Source organism: Balaenoptera musculus, chromosome 10 (genome assembly GCF_009873245.2).
Source record: "Balaenoptera musculus isolate JJ_BM4_2016_0621 chromosome 10, mBalMus1.pri.v3, whole genome shotgun sequence".
Classification (NCBI taxonomy): Eukaryota; Metazoa; Chordata; class Mammalia; order Artiodactyla; family Balaenopteridae; genus Balaenoptera; species Balaenoptera musculus.
The window spans coordinates 88345234-88363746 of record NC_045794.1 but is presented as its reverse complement, the minus strand read 5'-3'; the positions used below and the strand labels follow the sequence as shown (position 1 = coordinate 88363746).

General features: G+C 43.9%; 1 protein-coding gene across 2 annotated transcripts in view; it reads right to left on the bottom strand.

Moving 5' to 3' along the window:
• The window catches only part of TCP11L2 (t-complex 11 like 2), a 40555-nt gene extending 24751 nt beyond the window's left edge, over positions 1-15804 (bottom strand). The window contains exons 1-3 of one of the 2 annotated variants that reach the window (XM_036866731.1): positions 15652-15804; positions 7282-7473; positions 3785-3920 (exon numbers count right to left, since the gene is read on the bottom strand). In XM_036866731.1, the coding sequence (XP_036722626.1) occupies positions 3785-3920; positions 7282-7438 (293 nt within the window). In that variant the 5' untranslated portion in view covers positions 7439-7473; positions 15652-15804. Of the gene's footprint in view, positions 1-3784; positions 3921-7281; positions 7474-7918; positions 8019-15651 lie in introns of those variants that run through there. The other variant, XM_036866733.1, reaches the window with a different exon arrangement.
• Between the last annotated feature and the right edge of the window lie 2709 nt (positions 15805-18513).

Genomic DNA, 18513 nt, shown 5'->3' with positions numbered 1-18513 from the left:
TATGTTCATAAAATTTCATCCTAAGGAGATACTATAATTTACCTAGCTACTCTTCTACACAGACTTTTAGACTTGGTCTAGATTTTGCGGCTGAGATGGCAAAATTGCTCTTTCCTTAACAGCTGAAGTTTCGTGGCATGGAACAGAACAGATTGGCCCAAGGAGACATGCATTTGATTGCCTGCCAGCTTCAGCTTAGATGTCCCATTTAAAGTTGGCCAGACCAAAACTGCTGAAACAGGAGCCTTCCTAGGACAGGCTAACAATAGAGTAGGTGGCCACCTTGCTTTACCCTGTATGTCAATGCCCTAAAATAGGTGTATGTTAAAACACACAGGGACTTCTCTGGTGAGCCAGCGGTAAAGGATCCGCCTTCCAATGCAGGGGACGCAGGTTCAATCCCTGGTCAGGGAACTAAGATCCCACAGGCCACGGGGCAGCTCAGCCCGCACGCCACAGCTACTGAGCTTGCGCGCCTCAACTAAAGCCCGCGAGCCACAAACTACAGAGCTCACCCGCCACAACTAAAGAGAAGCCCGTGCACCGCAATAAAAGATCCTGCATGCCTCAACGAAGATCCTGCATGCCACAACTAAGACCCAATGCAGCCATAAAAATAAATAAATAAATTTTAAAATAAATAAATAAATAAAACCCACATCCCTACTGAACTCCTACACCATTTTGCAACAGTTTTTAGAAAAGCGCATATTTCCCTGAACTGTAATTACTTGCAAGTCTCTATCCCACACAGGGCTATACACCTCTCTCAGGTAGAGGCCACTTCTTCTAGGTACCCACCACTGTACCTAGCATAGCACTTGTCATTTACTGAGGGTTCACTGAATGCATGGTGAATGAATTCATAATTTGATAGTTAAGCATATCTCCTAATTTTTCTTTTAAAGTACAAATAGCTAAATATACAATAATGCTATGAGAAGTGAAAATTAGCTTTCTGAGGAGTGTGAGTTAAAACTGTTTCTGTAACTGCAAGTACTATATTCTACTCAGCCACTTTAAATGTGAAAACTTATTCTAGTTGCCTGAATAGATTTATTCAACAGAAATGCCATTTCCAATGTTTGAGACTCTCTTGAGCAATTACAGAACAATTAGAAAGACAAACATTGCTGGGACAGACTTTTGTTCTGACCTTTACAAGCCTCATGTACTTGGCTTGAATGGACCAACCAGGAATGAGCTAAAACAACTTTATAGCTCCTTGAGGGATGTCGGAGTTTAAGTTTTCCCAAAGGCTACAAGCTTTTTAATTTTGGGGAGTGGAAGAGGTAGGGAGGAAGAGGTGGAGATGAAATCAGTCAAATCATTTATAAGCATTCCTACCTGGTATCAGAAATCTGGCTTATTTTATCAAGTGCTTCCCCCCACTTGGTCAAATATGAGAGTCAGCCATATTTTAAAGAGTAACAAGAGACAGTGCTTTGAGAGCTATCACCCTGTCTCCTTATTTGTCACAAATAATAAACGCTTATGCTTTGATAAAAAAAAGAAAAAAAAGTAACAACTTGGTCATTGTGGAGGGTCATCTGAAAAATCAGCAGCTAATGATATGCTATTTCACTTTTAAACAAAGGTAATGTGTCCCAACTCTACATGTTGTTTCCCTTGCTCACATTTTCTAGCCGTGGCAGAAAATGAAGAGAAGGGGAATTCATATCTTCCATAGTATCAAAGTACTTACATGCAAGGCACTTATATGCCCAGGAGCATGCATTTAGAGTGAGTGCTGTGGAGAATGCGAGGCTCAGATATGGTCACAGCAGAGCCAGGATTCAAACCCCGGGGTCTGTCTGATCCTAAAGGACCTTCATTCAGCCTGTATTTGCAACTTTTGAATTTAAAGCACAAACACTCCAAATTTGTCTTTTCTGTACTTCATAAAACATACTTATTTTAACTTCAAAAATTCATTTTTATTAATCAGTAAATGTTTATTCAAAATTCAATATGTGGTAGGCCCTGTTTCAGGTGCTTGGGTGTAGTGAAAAGAAAGCCTCTGCTCTCAAAAAGCTTACATGTTAGCAGAGACAGAAAGACAAAAAACACGCTGAAAGTGAGTAAGACAATTTCAGAGCCACAAGGAAGGCAGAGGAAGACAATGTGGTCCAAAATGATGAAGAGGTGCCGATTTGGCGGGGTGGTTGAAGAAAGCTTCTGTAAGACAGTAAGTGACCTTAGAGCTGAGACCCAAATAGGGAAAAGAAAGCAGCTGGTGAAGATCTATGGGAAAAACATTAAAAAAGAAGGAAGAAGGTCCAAGTCCCTGGGACAGGATCAAGCTGGTATACTCCAGGATCAGCGAGGAAGCTTCAGCGTGGCTGAAGCACAGCAAGCAGGAGGAAAAGGAGTAAGAGACATGGTCAGTGAAGGGGGGCCTTGCTCGTCATACTAAAGAGCTTGAATTTTTATTCTAAGTGTAACAGAACCATTGAAGGGTTTTAAGCAAAGACATGATCTAATCTGATTTACCCACTAGAAAGATCACTGTGGCTACCTGTGGATGTGGAGGATGGACGGTGCGGGAGCTAAGGATGGAGACTGGGCAACTAGTTAGGACACAAAGAGTCCAGGTCAGAGACAATGGTGGCCTGGCCTGGGGGTGTAAGCAAAGGATCATGGTGAAATGCAGTCACCATAGAAAACCAAACAGATAAACCTACTTTGGCCAGTACTCTTAAAAAGTATTAGTGATTATTATAAACAACATCCCCAGGAGGAGGACTATGATCCATATTTTAAAGAAGGAAAATTATTGTGTTTACTATTTTCCTGCTTTAAAACAAAAAATGTTCTGAAGGGAATCAAATATTATATGTTGTCTTAATTGACAGAGAGAATGCCTCCCAATTTATGAATGGCACTGTGAGTTTTAAGATTCAGTGCCGTTATCCATGAGCCAATTTTGCCTCTAAAGATGATTTGCCTGCAGTAATGGCTGCAAGCCTTTTCTCCTCTTTGTCCCAGGGGACCTGTGAGCCACTGAAACCAGAAAGACTGAGGTAGGATATAAGGGCATGGCTCTAACTAGAGATCCCTTGGGCATGAGGTTAACCAGGGGTGCCTATGCAGCTGTGATTCCTCCCTCCAGAGGCTTCTGGATCACCTCTTACCACTTTGGCAGCTCAGCTGCATTTATTTATCTTTCACAACCTGAATATTAGTTTTTAATAAGTCAGGCTGCAAATATTTCTTGAGCAGGTACTACATGTCAGGCACTCTGCTAGGCAATAAGGACAGAACAAACAATATAGACATAGTTTCTCCATTAATGGGGCTTTTGGTCAAGTGGGAAAGACAGACTTTGAACCTAAAATTATAAGACATCTTAACAAGAGGGAGGTAGAGGGGGCTATAGGAGTCTTTAGAACAGGATTTAATGTAGTCTAGTGGGCTCAGGAATGTCAGGAAAAGCTTCCTTCAGGAAGAGACATATAAGCTGAATTCTAAAGATTATGAGTAACATATACCCTAGAGGAGTGGTTTTAAAAACAACTGTAAGTTATAAAGCAGAAGCTAACACACCATTGTAAGGCAATTATACTTCAATAAAGATGTTTAAAAAAAAAAACAAACAAAAAAAACAACTGTAAGACCTTGTTAGAGAACTAAATACTGTTAACTCCTAGTGGATATTATACGAGACTGTCCAGGAATCAGTGTGAAAATTTGTGTTCGCAGTACACACACACACACACACACACACACACACACACACACAGTCTGCAGCACAGGTTATGCACAACACATGCCTCCAGGTTACCTGTTCTCAGGGAGGGCATCTTGTTTCAATTGAAAGTTCTCATTTACAGCAATCTCGTGAGCAAGAGTCATGTTTGATAAGTTCCTTGTTGCAGCCATCACTTCATCAAATGTTACAACCCTGGGAGGGCTTGTTGCTGAAAGGAAGACAAAAACCAGTTAATGCCCTGGAAGAGGAGTTGCCATCCAATGAAGCCTCCTGATGCACACAGGGTTTAAGTTACTCCAACATATATTTTCAGTAAGAAGAATATATATCAAAATAGATCGATTCCCCTGCTTAATACTTAAGGCTCCAAAAATTTAAGAACTCCTGTGATAGCTTCAGTTACTGTATTGAAAATAAACTGTTGGCCGCTCTCGCCTTCTGAGATGGCCCACGCTCTGTCTGTGGAGCGTGTTTCCCTCTAAATAAATCCACTTCTTACCTATCACCCTGTCTCTCACTGAATTCTTTCTGCAAGGAGACATCAAGAACCTGAGCTTCATTAAGTCCTGAAACCAGATACTGAAACCCCCGCCAGGTGGGAGAAGTTAACTATATGCTGCCACAACACTCAGACCCAGGACCGGCTGGAACCAGAAGGTTGATGATGCCGACTCCCACGTACCTCACCACCAGCCAATCAGAAGAAAGCCCATGAGCTGATCACATCCTCCTCTTTGAACCATTACTATAAGACTCCTCACTACCCCCTCCAGGTCAGGACACTCAGTTTTGAGAGCATTAGCCCTCTGTGGCCCCCTTTGCTTGGCAAAGCAATAAAACTATTCTTTACAACTTCAAAAAAAAAAGAAAGAAAATAAATTGTCAAATGTTTCTGAGAAAATTTTACTAATATAGGCTATTATAAGTTATTTTTAAAAATTAAATCACCTCATTTTTTAGAGAATATTGATATCTGCATTTATTACATGTACTCTACAGGAAATTGATGACTACTTTTTATTCTGTAATTCATAGCTCCCATTAATTTAAGCAGACTCAATATGAACTGTTTTTTTAAAACTATAATTTCGAAAAGTATTCGCTGTATAGCACAATTCTAAGTTTTGCTAATTGGTAGTTATCATTTGACTTTGCTGAAGCATAACTTACCTCCTCATAGGACTGTCCTGAGGTGACTAAACAAGATAATTTAAGTGAAGAACATGGTAAGAACTCAATAAATGTAGATAATTAAAATAAAATAAATCTGATAAGCTGATAATCTACTTCTCAGTAGGAAATAGTGGGTAAAGAATTATTTTAGTTATCTGTAAAGATTATTCAAAAAATTATTCTAACACGTCATGTCTTTTTGAAATCGTTGTTGGAACTCTTGGCTTCTGTTAATTAAAAATCATTACCTCAAACAACAATCCTGACTGGCAATACTTCGCTACCTAAAATAATTTATTTAAAAAAAAATTTTTGGCTGCGCCACGTGGCATATAAGATCTTAATTCCCAGACCAGGGATCGAACCTGCACCCCCTGCATGGGAAGCGTGGAGCCTTAACCACTGGACTGCCAGGGAAGTCCTTAAAATAATTTTAGAAATAAGAAGAAGAGGAGGAGGTAGTGGAGAAGGTGGAGGTGGAAGAGGAAGAAGAGGAGGAGGAAGGAATGCTGATATACAATTAGTAAAACCCTTCTTCAGGACACCTAGGTACCCTGCTGGAGACATCAACTCCATGTATAGTATAAAGAGTGAGAAAAAGCACTGAAAGCTGAGGGGCTGCTAATAAATTCTTTTGCCAATTCTCTTTCCCATTAAGATTCTCCTTAAAAATGTCTGTATCCTTTGGTCCAGCAATCCAATTATATCCAAAGGAATTCCTAGAAAGGCTTTATGCACCACAATGTTCATAAAGCACTATTTGTAACAGCAAAAAAAATAAAAAATAAAAAAGGAAATGAACTAAATGCCCAATGATAAATCAGAGGTTAAATAAATTGATGGTATTTTCCCTTGGTAAAGTAGTAAGCAGTCATAAGAACGTTTTAAAAAAACATTATCATGAGTAAATGTTTTAGTTATAATAGTAAGTGAAAAAAGTCCACATACATATACATACGTATGTCTATGTGCAGTATGAAGATATGACAAAGCACTATCACCTGTCATCTTTGGGTGACATTATAGGCGATAATTTCTTTTCTTTCTACTTATCTACCTTTCCATTTTTTAAAATGAGAATGTACTAATTTAGAATAAATACATGACAGATGAATGGATAAAGAAGATGTGGCACATATATACAATGGAATATTACTCAGTCATAAAAAGAAACGAAATTGAGTTATTTGTAGTGAGGTGGATGGACCTAGAGTCTGTCATACAGTGTGAAGTAAGTCAGAAAGAGGAAAACAAATACCGTATGCTAACACATATATATGGAATCTTAAAAAAAAAAAAAATGGTCATGAAGAACCTAGGGGCAAGATGGGAATAAAGATGCAGACCTACTAGAGAATGGACTTGAGGACACTGGGAGGGGAAAGGGGAAAGGGTAAGCTGGGACAAAGTGAGAGAGTGGCATGGACATATATAATGGACACTACCAAATGTAAAATAGATAGCTAGTGGGAAGCAGCCGCATAGCACAGGGAGATCAGTTCGGTGCTTTGTGACCACCTAGAGGGGTGGGATAGGGAGGGTGGGAGGGAGGGAGACACAAGAGGGAAGAGATATGGGGATATATGTATATGTATAACTGATTCACTTTGTTACATAGCAGAAACTAACACACCACTGTAATGCAATTATACTCCAATAAGGATGTTAAAAAAAGAAAATAAATACAAATGAACAAACTTTTTCTGAAGTGGGCATTGATCATATTAAATGCTAGTTGCTTCTCTCTGCATTTGCTTGGGCAGCTTAAGGAGTTATATTTCCTATACAAAATGTCAATTAAAAAGCTAAAAAAAAAAAAAGACAAACACATGGCTTCACACATTTCTAGCTTCCACACACAAAAAAGGAAAAAGACATCTCCCTTCACCATGGCACTCTTTTCATTCCTTCTCATACTCCTAGTGCAGTAATTCTCTTCGTGGGCACTTTTCTGGGGTGATTTGCACAACAGTTTTTGAAATCAGTAGGAAATCCTTTAGATTATTTCACTTCCTGCCTGACCCTTGAGTTGGGGCAAGTTTCGTTCCACGTAAATAAGAAAGGACCGATTTGAATTTACCCTTGAATGTGGCTCAAAAATGATCTCAAGAAGGAGTAGCTTTCTGCTAATTGAGAGAGAAGACAGGTGGGGTTAGGAGACCTGATTTATAGCCAAACCAAAGCAGATCAGAGACAGTGATGAAAATAAAAATGGGCAGACTGTAAACTTCAGTGGCAATTTATTGCTGAGAGCGTGTACAAGACAGCTGCAGGGCCCCGGCAGTGCCATTCCAGTACATCTAGAAGGGAAAAGTCAGTACTTTGCTCTCATTCATTTCCGAGTTTTAAAATCCAACATGCGTGTCTAGAACCACCTCCACTCCCCATTGGCTTACAAGCAGGAGAGCTGGATTTGCTAGAAGAGTCGCTTGTAAAGCTCTGCCTGGAGCACTCATAGTCACTGAGCGAAGCCATGCTTTCGGAAAACCGGGAAGAGTCTGAATCGCTTGGCTGGTCCTCGCCCACACACTGCTTCTCACCATTGAAGGGCATTTTGTGTCACTGGAGTGTGGGTAAAGAGACAGCACCTGCACAGACAAACAGACCCTGTGTCAACGTTCTGCGGTTCTCCCCCCAGTGGTGCTGGCACTTCGTTCAATGTAGACAGCCGTGTCACATGTGTCACAGCACTGGAAAGGCCCCCAGAAGATGACCTCCTTCCTCCCATGGCACCCGGGCCAGGCTATCACTAGGCCTGCAAGACTGCCTTCCAGAAAGGGATTCCACAGCCAAGGTGTGAGCTCACACAGGACATACTTGGTGTGAATGTGGAGCAGTCCCCAGCAATAAAGCATCCTCAAAAAACAATGCGCAGAGCACACACTCTCTCCTCCTGGGGTTGCTAAAGCGTGGGAGGGTAAGAGTGAGAGTGTGAGGCTCTGGGTTTGAAGCTTGTTCTGTCTTTTGACATGTGACCTTGGAGAAGTCACTTAACTCCCTACCTCATGAGTCAAGCTGGGCTGGAAGACTAACCTCATAGGGTTGCTTGAAGATGAAATGGGATTAATCTTATTAAAGTGCTTAGCACAGCATTCAAATGTTTGCTATTATTATTGTTCCTCTTTGTTTTAAATAAAATATTTTTGAAATCAGCCTTTTTAGTTGTCTGTGAGCCTCCTAGGGAAACAGGAAGACTAATTAAAATTTCTGGTTGGCAAGTATATAGGTTTTTCTCCTCCATTTTCCCATGAACTGTCACGCTATGAAGAGTAAGGCCTGATATTTGGTTTGTACTTTAGACAGTACCCACTGCCATCCAATGAACAAACAGGCACAAAAGATCCTGATTCACAGGTTGGGGGGAGAACAGACACTAGGAGACCTACTGTGCCATAAAGCCAGTCCCTGGACTCTATATCCACGGCTGTTTCTGGGACATCAGATTGCTTCCCAGGGAAGGGCAGGGCAGTTGGGCCCAGTCACCCCCTGGAAAGGAGATCCTGGGTACACAGGATGCTCAGGCCTGACCCCAGGATCCTCAGCCAGGCCTGTGAGGAAGCTGGCCCTGATATGAGTGTGGTGATAGCTGACACTGAGGGGAAACCTGGGCCCGAGGCAAAAGGCACCTCAAATCCTGAACGGATGGTAATGATAGTAAGGGTTCACTGAGTCTCTTTAAACCTGAGCCAGCAATGAGGTACTCAGAGCTTTTAAAGCTCTCAGAACGGGAAACCACAACTACCCATGGAATGCCTGGAAATGCCTGCAGTTTCTTCAATGATTCCTTTCACGTGTATTAAGTGCCTACTATGCACCAGGCACTGGGAAAAGTAACAGTGAACAAAATACACAGGGCCATCCTCTCATGGCTCTCAAGTCCAGTTACCTAAAATTGTGTGTGCCAGATGCTGGAGGACAAGGAAAGGGAAACCAAGGCATTGCTGAGGAAGCACGAGAAAGGAGAGGTGGGGTTGGGACCAAGGTAGGGGGATCAAGCCTTTGCTGAGAGAAACAGTGCTATTCTTTATCCTTCGGGTGATGACAGAGAAATGGATGGGCCTGAGAGGGACTTACAAAAGGTCAAAACCCAAGGGCACTAGCCCCTGGCCTCACCTAAACAACCTCTCCAGTCCTGCCACTTGTAGAAATGCACCCGTGCTCAGCCTACCACTTTCGCAAACAGAAAACCACCAACTTGGAGGCTGCCTCTGCAAAACGAAGGGCAGGCAGTGGGGACAAGCTGCCAGGAAGCTCTCCAGTAGATACACTCGCCTTCTCCTAAAGCCCAGAAGCCAACCACCTCGGACACAGACTGAGGGCCGACCCCTGGCATCCTCAGCAGTGAACTCACCTCCTTTACCCCAGGCAAACTACATTCTCCTTGAGCGTTAACTCCCGTCTGCTGGAAGGGGGACAGTTGGGGGTGGGGATAGAGGACAGAAGAAAGGGGTCTGCTCTAACCCTTTCAATTCCACCGAACCCCCAAATCCCAACTGATGCGCTTACCCTTCCCTCTAGCCTTCTCTCTTCGCCAACATCTTACTTCTCACTGATGGCATTTCTCGAAAATGCTAGCTTCTCCAGGAAGCCTTCCCTCTACGCCGTGGCCAGAGCTAAGGGCACTCTTCTTTGTACACCTGCAGCACATTTCTTGTATCTGCGCAATAGTACTTAGACCCTTGTAGCTATTTTCCTCCTGTGGCTACTTCCGACTCTCCTTAATAGGCAGGAACTGTGTCTCGTCCACCATCATCAGCGTCAAGTACGTGACAAATATGCATTTGGTGTTAGCTGAATGGGAATCACTAAATCCCATCTGGTACAGCTGCAGCCAGAACATTTGCAAACTGATATCACTTCACATTTACAGGCCTGTTGCTGTCAAAGTTCAAGGCCTGGAGCAGAGTACCTCCCACCTCAACCTGCTTTATTAGGCTTAAGACTCAATATTCCCTGGTCCTGTCACACTCTTACTAGAAAATCTTAAACTCTGTTTCCAGTTTATTATTTCTTTCATTCATTCAACTGTTACAACTGTGCTGTGATGCTCTGCCCTCAATTTCTCTTCACTTTGGCTATTTTTCCAAGTAAGAGTGAATAAGAGCTTCCATCCATTGGAATTTATGAACTGGGTTAATAGGTGTAACTATCCATTTCATTTTTCTACTCCAGCTGAACAGCACACTTCATAGGTTTCTTAACTGTGTTTAACAAGGCAGCTAAGTACAAAGATTAAAAAAAACAAAAAGCTCTAGGTTAGGAGGTAGAAGTCCTGGGTGTAAGGCCTGGGTCTGTTGTTGATTTGCTGCGTGACTTTATCCACATCGAGTCTGCTCTCTTCACCTCATTTTTCGGAGGGGGCTGGGCCAGCTACCAGGTGCCTTTCAGTGAGGAATTGCTAACATGCTATAAACCCAGAGTTCCATGAGGCATCACTAGAAGCTCTGAGAAATTAAATGTGCTCATGGCAGACATACTTAATAACATGCAATTACGCTCTCTTCCAACAATTCACTGGAGGTAGAGTTTCTGGCATAGGGGATGTAACAGAAAATGTAAAAGCATCAAAATGTTTAGAAACTCTTGTTTAGTTAAGCCTCCACATTACAACTGGGTTTTAGTGGATCCAAGCACAAACTTTCTTTGAGGCCGAAATGCACACTATTACTCTATCAAGAAATCGCCTGCGTCCTCATATTAATAATACCTAACTCACAGGGTTGGTGTGAGATTTCATTCAGTCAATCTATGTAGAGTGCTTGGAACAGTGTCTGACACAGAGTAAACAGGATACAGATGTTTGCTATTGTTAGTATTATTTGCTTTAGTAGTTGTTATTATCATCATTTCAGTCATTAAAAACTCTAGCGGGAAGAACAGTTCTATTCCATGATGATAAAAGCATGTTACCCTACAGATAACAAAGACTGGTATTTAACCTAGGACAGAATTCTTGCATTTGTTAGAAATACAAAAGTCAAAAGCAAATGGCCCATCATGGTGTAAACAGTTTTCTGCAAGTTCCTTCACACTTGCTCTTACCTTTCTTGGTCTCAGGTTTCCATACAGGTCATCTGGGGACAAAGCTACTTGACTCAAAGACACTGACGGTAATTAGACTGTTTTTAAAGCTATCTTGGATTCTCTCTTAGAATAGTGATAACGAAAACAGGTTGTTTCTTTAAGAAAGGTAACATTTCTCACACTGACAAACCTAGATTTACTTAACCTTCACCATTGCGACTCACAAACAAACCAAACAACTTTCCAGGAACACCACTTCTCATCCTACCTGGGAGGATTTACTCACTGGCCAAACGTAAAGTCAATGTGAAGAGAGAAGATAACGCCAAAACAAAGCCTCCGACACTCCAGTGTGTCACTATTCAAAGAGAATATCACATTTTTCATTGTACCGTTCCACATTTTATGATAATAAAGGCAATATTATGCCATTCCTTCCAAGGTCAATGACTGGGAGGCAGCAGGCACTTGAATACTTATTGTTGAATGAATGGCAGTATGACCACTGACATTTTAGAGAGGAGGGAACAGGCACAGAGACCTGAAGGGGCTAGTCCTGTGTTCCAGCACATACGGAGCAGAGATCAGTCTCTAATTTGCCAGTGATCCTCGGGCTGCATCCAGATTACCGACTTTACTTCCTTATTTCCTTTCTGCAGCAAACTCTACCTGCAAATGATCCTGCACTGGTTCAGGATTGCAAAGATCCACCAGTGACAATGCACATGTCACCGAAGCAGTAAGAACACTGGCTCTGGAGCCAGGTGGACGGGATCCTTGATCTCGACTCGTGGTATTTACTGACTGGAGACAGGGAACTTACCATTTATGAATCGGGGACAATATTATTATCTACCTTGTAGAATTGTTGTGAGGATTAATTGAAATAGTCTATGTCAAGTACTTAAACTCCTACTAAGTGCTCGACAGATATCAATTATTATTTTATTCTTATTAGAGGAAGTCATGAATTTAAAAAAATATCAATGTCATAAAAAACAAAGAAAGGTTGAGGATATGTTCCAGATGAAAGGGGACTTGACAACCGAGTGCAATAGATGATCCTAGATTGCATCCTGTACCAAAGAAAAAAATGCTATAAAGAACATTATTACATCAATTGACAACATGGTTACAATACTTGAATCTACTGTCTGTATTACAATGTTAAATTTACTGAAGTTGATAAATGTGCTGTGATTATGCATTTAGGAAAAAAGGCCCGCGATATATGCAACTTTCTCTCCAACGAGAGAGAAAAAGACAAAACAATAAAGCCTATGAAACAAAAGGTTAATAGGTGAATATGAGTAAAAGGTAGACAATAGGGAGTTCTTTGTACTGTTCTTGTAACTTTTTCTGTAAGTTTGAAATTATTTCCAAGCAAAAGGTTAAAAGAGAAGAAGTACTGAACCAAAAGTTCAAGTCTAATTCAGAACAGCCCAGTCTCCTGTAGTTTTCAGATCTTGATTGTTCCCACCACTACAATAGCTTAGATATACTCTATTACAGAAGCTCTTATAGACAGTCAAACCCGTCCCAATGTCCTTCTTGAACAGTGCCTAGTGAATAAAACAGGAAATCGTCGAGAGCCCTTCTGAAAAGGCAAAAGAAATCATCCCTTTTAAGAGTTCTTCTCCAGGTGGGTTCCCTTTTCTTAAGAAGTCTCTTGGCAGTGGTTTATAACCCCTCTGTGATTTGGCCTCTGCCCACTTCATTCTGTTACCACTCTCTCCCTAATCCTTCATGCTCTGGACACAACGGCCTTCTTTGGCCTCCTCAGACATGCCAAACTTCCTCCTTTGGAGCACTTGTACCTGCTTTTCTCTTCCAGTGGGATGTTCTTCTCCCTGATCTCTGTGTGGTTGGAGCCTTGTTGTCATTCAGATTTGAAAGCAAATGTTACAACTTCAAAGTGACCTTCCTTAATATCCCCACTAATTCCATTTAAATTCGTCATCTTAGAGCTTAGAACACCACGTGGGATAGAGAAGGAGCTCAGTGAGCATCACTGATGAACAAATTAAGCCATGTTCTATTCAAAAGACAACTTGGGCCGCCCTTCTCCTCTGCCTCACTCACTGCTCATATTCCCATTATGTAGTCATTTAAAGCACGATAGTTGTTTTCTGCAAATCTGCCTCGCCGCTAAATTTTAAGCTCCTTGTGTGAAGAAGCTATGTCTCCCTTCTCCAATTCCCAGTGCAAATTAGCAAATTAGCAAAGACTCACAGTCCCAGAGCTTAGAGAAACTCTTATATTGTGCCTTTCCAACCTCCTAATGCTAACTGATAGCAAATAATAACAATTGGAGTTAACAGTTATTGAGTACTTACTATGACTCGGCCCCCATGATAAGTGCTTAAAATGTTTTATCTTCTTGAATCTTCATCATAACCTTGTTAGCTAAGGTATCATCATTATCCCTGTTTTATAGATAAGAACCTGAGGCTCAGAGAGGTTAAGTTATTTGCTCGAGGGTTCATAGCAGCGGCAGAGGCACAACTCTAATCCAGGCAGTGGGTCCTTAAAGCCTGTGCTCTTTACCACTCTAGGATGGCTGGAGAAAATTTGGCGTACTGCTCATTCTTTCCACTCCCACGCTGCCATAGATCTACCCGCTACCATGTGGACACTTGCACATAGGGTAACAAGCTGACCTTACCCCCGGGGTGTCTGCTTAAGTGCTATACAGTGAAGGGCATCACTGAAAGAGTCCATTGACCAAAATTATTCTCAACCACCCCACTAGAGTGACTGAAAATCCTCTATCAGGGAGCCATTCTTTATGCACTGCAAAATCCCTCCTTAAAACCCAAATATTATCAAAAGGGTTAATTGCTTATAGCTAGCATGAGTCAAAAGCATTTTGAAGTGAATTATTCAGATTATCCAGCAGGGCCCTGAGGAATGGAACCCATTCAATTAAGGTTAAGTCATGAAAAGAGAAAATTTCAAGAAATATCTAGCGGGTATCGTTCTTCAAGACCAGATCAAGGTCAGCTACAAGGACAAGCATTCATATATTTGTAGTAAAGGGCAGGGAGTCAGAGGAGTAGGACTGGGCTCTGAAGAAAACAGTGCAGATGATAAGGAAAAATCTTCATCTTCTGCAAAGTGCTGCTTTAGAACCAGTCCTAAACAGCAGCAGGGCTTAAAAAGTTATTCACACGCAGCAAAGCAAAAACCACAGGGCAGAGAGGTAGGTGCCTGCTCCACTCAGCTGGAGAATCCTGGTCTTCATCAAATTAGAGCCAGCAAAGAGCTAGATAAAAGCCAACAAAGCCAGTCATTGTCCAAAAAAGCAGATGTTCACGCCACACATAACATTACAACGTCAGGGAGAAGGATTTCTAGGCACTTTTCACACTTGAAAACACTTCTTCTCCCACCCCTGGTTGGCCTGTTTTAGTACCTGTTTCCCCCTCTGGGCCCTCAACCCTCCACAAAATGGCATTGAAGCTGCTTCCACACACGACTGGGTATCTTCAGCTCTGGGCCACTTCAAGTCGGGAAAACTCCACGGGCTGCCAGGGTGATAGATGAAATCCCTGGAGGCAAGAGGAAAAGGCAGGCAGAGCGCCTCCTGCAGTGGGAACCACTGTCATAACCTCATTAAGTTTGGCAGGTGGGACAGAGCAAGGTCTCTGACTGGGCTGGAGACCCATGGGACCAAGGGGATCTTGGGGGCCGAGGGGCCGACTGGGGACAAGGACAGCTTGTCTAGTTTCTTCAAGGTGAAAGTAACAGGATAACCATCGAAGACAGCATAAACTTCAGTCACTTGAGGGCCACTCTTCACGCCTGTTTCCACATTTCCATCCTCACCTGTGCTCTATCAAACACTTCTCTTTATCTGAACGAGATTTTTGCACTTAGATACACTTAGTTTGAAAGGAAACTTTGTATCATTGTGAAATCTCTCGGTTTAAGGGAACAGTTTTTCTTAATACTAACGAAAACACTTAACCACGTTCGTCTACGTGCCACCTCAAATCATCGCTGTGACCCGAAGTGGCGCCACACAGAGTGGCAGCCTTGGGAAGCACAAGCCATCCCTGACAGCCCCAGGGGTTCGAGCCCGGGCCTGGTGGGCATGTCCCGCCTCTTCCCTGCAACGGAGGGTACAGTCGTGGGGACGCATCTGCACACCCCTCGCCCACGTCCTCTGGGCGCCCCTCCCCTCCAGCAGCACGTTTCCTGTCAAAACAAACCCTTGGGGGAGGGGACGGCGGAGGCCGAGCCGAACACCGAGGAAACCCAGGCAACAAACCCCAAACACGCACTTGGGGCCCCGCCCGGCCCCGACAGCGACTCAGTTCGCCCACCCGGGTCAGGGATCGCAGGCGAGAGGATGCCCCCTCCCGGAGCCCCGATGGTGGGAAGCCGCTCGCGGCGCGGTCGCTGGCACGGACCCAGGGGGATGTAAGCAGAGGCCAAGCGGCCCCGACCCTGGCGCCTCCAGGGCCCGAAGCCCGCGGTCGCCCCAACACCCACCGTGACCACTCGGCGCCCGCGCCCCGCTCCCACGCGGGACGGCGGTTCGAGGTCAAACAAGGTGATGTGGCGGGTTGGGGGAGCAAGGAGCGCGCCTTTACCGCCCCTGCCCCCGGGTCCCAGGACGGCGCTCCGAGCGGGGGTGAGGGAGACCCTCGGGCTGCCCGGGGGCGACGTGTCCCTCTCCGCCGGCCCGGGCCCATCGCCTCAGAGCCCGCGACCCCCTTCCCCGGAATGGTACGCACCGGCTCCGGCGCGGCGACAGGCGGAGGAGAAAGGCGACTGAGTGAGCCCGGTTCAGGAGTCTCTGGGTGTTCCCTCGCCCAGCACAGCACAAACACCTCAGAAGCCCACGAGTCCAGCAACCCTCAGCCTCCCCGGTCCCCCACCACGCGGCATTTAAAGGGCCGGGAGGGACTCTAGAGAGGCAGCCACGGCGTGGCCACCACGTAACCGGAGAGAGGGGGGAAGACGGCATCGGGGAGAAGGGGAAATCTAGGGCACTTCAGCTTCGATGTCCGAGCTCTGACAGATCTGACCTAATACAGGACATTTTCCTCATCTTCGGATGAAAGAGGCCAAGGAGAGCTCGGATTGGGTGTGTTCTGGGTGCGAGAGGGAACGGTTCCCCCCCCGTGGGCTGAGAGTGGTGCGGTCCGGGGACTGCTAGGGGCGGGGAGAGAAGTGTTTACGGAACTGGGGCAGCGGTGCCTACCCCAGCTCTCGGTGTTGGAGGCGGGGCCTGTCGGGACGCTGGGGACTGGGCGGAGCGGGGAGTCTGGGGGAGGAGCGGGGATTCTGGGGGCGGAACGGGGATTCTGGTGACAGGGCGGAGGTGCTTGTGGAGCGCTGGATTGACCTCCCCCGACCCCGGGCTCCCGGGGCGCACCACCGTAAGCAGTGCTGCTAGGTCCCCGGCCGCGCGTGGAACTTTTACAGCCCGAACACCCCTCATCTAGACTGGGCGATCCAAGTTAAGTGCCCACTATCACACGGTCTAAACTGAGACAACCCAACCCACAAACGGGCAAGTGCATTCCCACGCACGTCAGCAACCAACTTGTTACCTATTTTTGTATCTGCACCTCCACAGAAACAGGAGTCCAGATTTGCATATGGCTGGACAGGATGATTAGCTCCTGGGAGTCACACCCACCCAGGCTCTCTGAAGACATAAACTTCGTGTGCACGCAAAAGATAAAGCATCTTACTTCCCCTAGGGTTCTTCAGCATCTATCTCCCGGAGAAGTTTCGACAGTGGTTAATGTAAATAAGCAGTCCCAGGGAGCTCGGTGCGGTCAGGCCTACTGTTCGGCTCTGCTGTGGGTGTGCTTCAGAGTGTACAGAAACACCCTTCCCCCAACCGCACACACGAAAGCCACTGTATCTTCTGTCAGGTGTACATTGGTGTTATTTGAGAGACAGTTTCATGCAAGAATGTAAGTAACTTTTGTATAGGCTCAAGTACTTCCGTTTAGTGCTGAAATCATGTCTGGATTGTGAAGGCAAAATTGGTTCTAGAAAAAGAACCAGACAAGCAACATTTTAAAGGAGGGCAGAAAGCCAGTTAACCTAGATGGAATCATTCAGTGTCACAACATGGGCTCACACTACTATGAGATCTTGGTCAATGGGGAAACATGATAACTGTCTCATTGGGTTTTTGTGAGGATGAAATGAGATAAAGCAGTGCTTAGAGCTGTACACAGTAAGCACTCAATCAGTGTTGTTGAAACTATTTGGCAAACCACTCTGAACAACCTTAGCTGGTGATCTGTATAAATTTGTAGTATTTGTGTCTCCTTATGCCACTCTCTCCTCCCTTCTCCTAAAATACACAACTTGTTACAAATCAAGAGATTAAAGAGAAAATGCTATTGCCACCCAGGTTCTTTCCTATGAACCTTGTTTATACCGTTTGTTGGAATCAGAAGTCAGGTTGACAGAAGCCTCTAATTTCAATTCTTGCCAAATAACAACCACCACACAACTGCCATCACCACCCTAAAGATTCCACAATAGAAAGATTAAGTAAAAATATCCCCCAAACTTCTGGACACTGTGACAATGACACATTGCAGCTTTGCTTCCTTTGTTAGCTTTGCAGGGGCTTAAGTGTTGTTTTGCCATATTAAATAATGTGAAGCAGGTAAGCATGAGTCCGGAGAGTTGTCCAGTCTACCTGGGTCACCAGCTGCCTGACCCTGGGCATGGCACTTATTTTAAAGCTCAAATATGTAACTCTCAAAGCCATGAGGAATCAATTTTTGTCAAAGCAGATGAGTCAAGTTTCAGCCTATGCTGGTGTGAGAACCTTGAGGCAGAAGAGGTAGGGTAAAACCAGAGACCCATGCAAAGGAGAAAAAGTCTCCTGGAAAAACAATCTTCTATTACATCAACGTTAAATAACTTGCTATCTGGAAACCTTTTGGTCAATTACCTGACTAATTGTCCTTAGCCTGGCTTGTATATAAAATCACTTTGAAGAAATACAGTACTGTAAAACATTAGGCAGTTTCCTTAAAAAAAAAAAAGAGCCTTGTATCATATTCTTACTCAGAGAGCTCAGGCTGTCATAGAATAAAATCCTCCTTGCTCAGATTATGTTCATGACCTTCCAAAAAAACTGTCTGAAAAGGCAACCTCTTTAGTAAGTAAAATAATTAGCTTTTTATTTGAAGAAGACATCACACCTAATTTTTCTAACTTTTCTGTTTTGAATCACTTAGAGAACTCATGGTAATGCAGTTTGTTTAAATTACACAATAGATTAAATTTGATCTGTTACCTTTGGCAAATGACAAAGGACAGATCAAAATTTTTGCTTGGTAAAGAAGTGTAAATACTACTTTTCCTTTGACACATCTTAAATCTGAGTTTTAAATTACAGTGAAGCCTTGTATAAATCAGAAAATCCCAAAATGTAATTTTAATATGGATTTGCAACCTCTCAGCCATTTAACTTTTGTAGCGGGGCAGCATCTTGTGCTGATCTAGCGTAATGCAAATTCAACTAGACAGAGATGGGACCGGGAGTGTGGAGCACAGCAGCATAACTGGAACTCTGCCAATGATTTTAACCCCTTCTTCCCTCTGTGGGAGTTGTG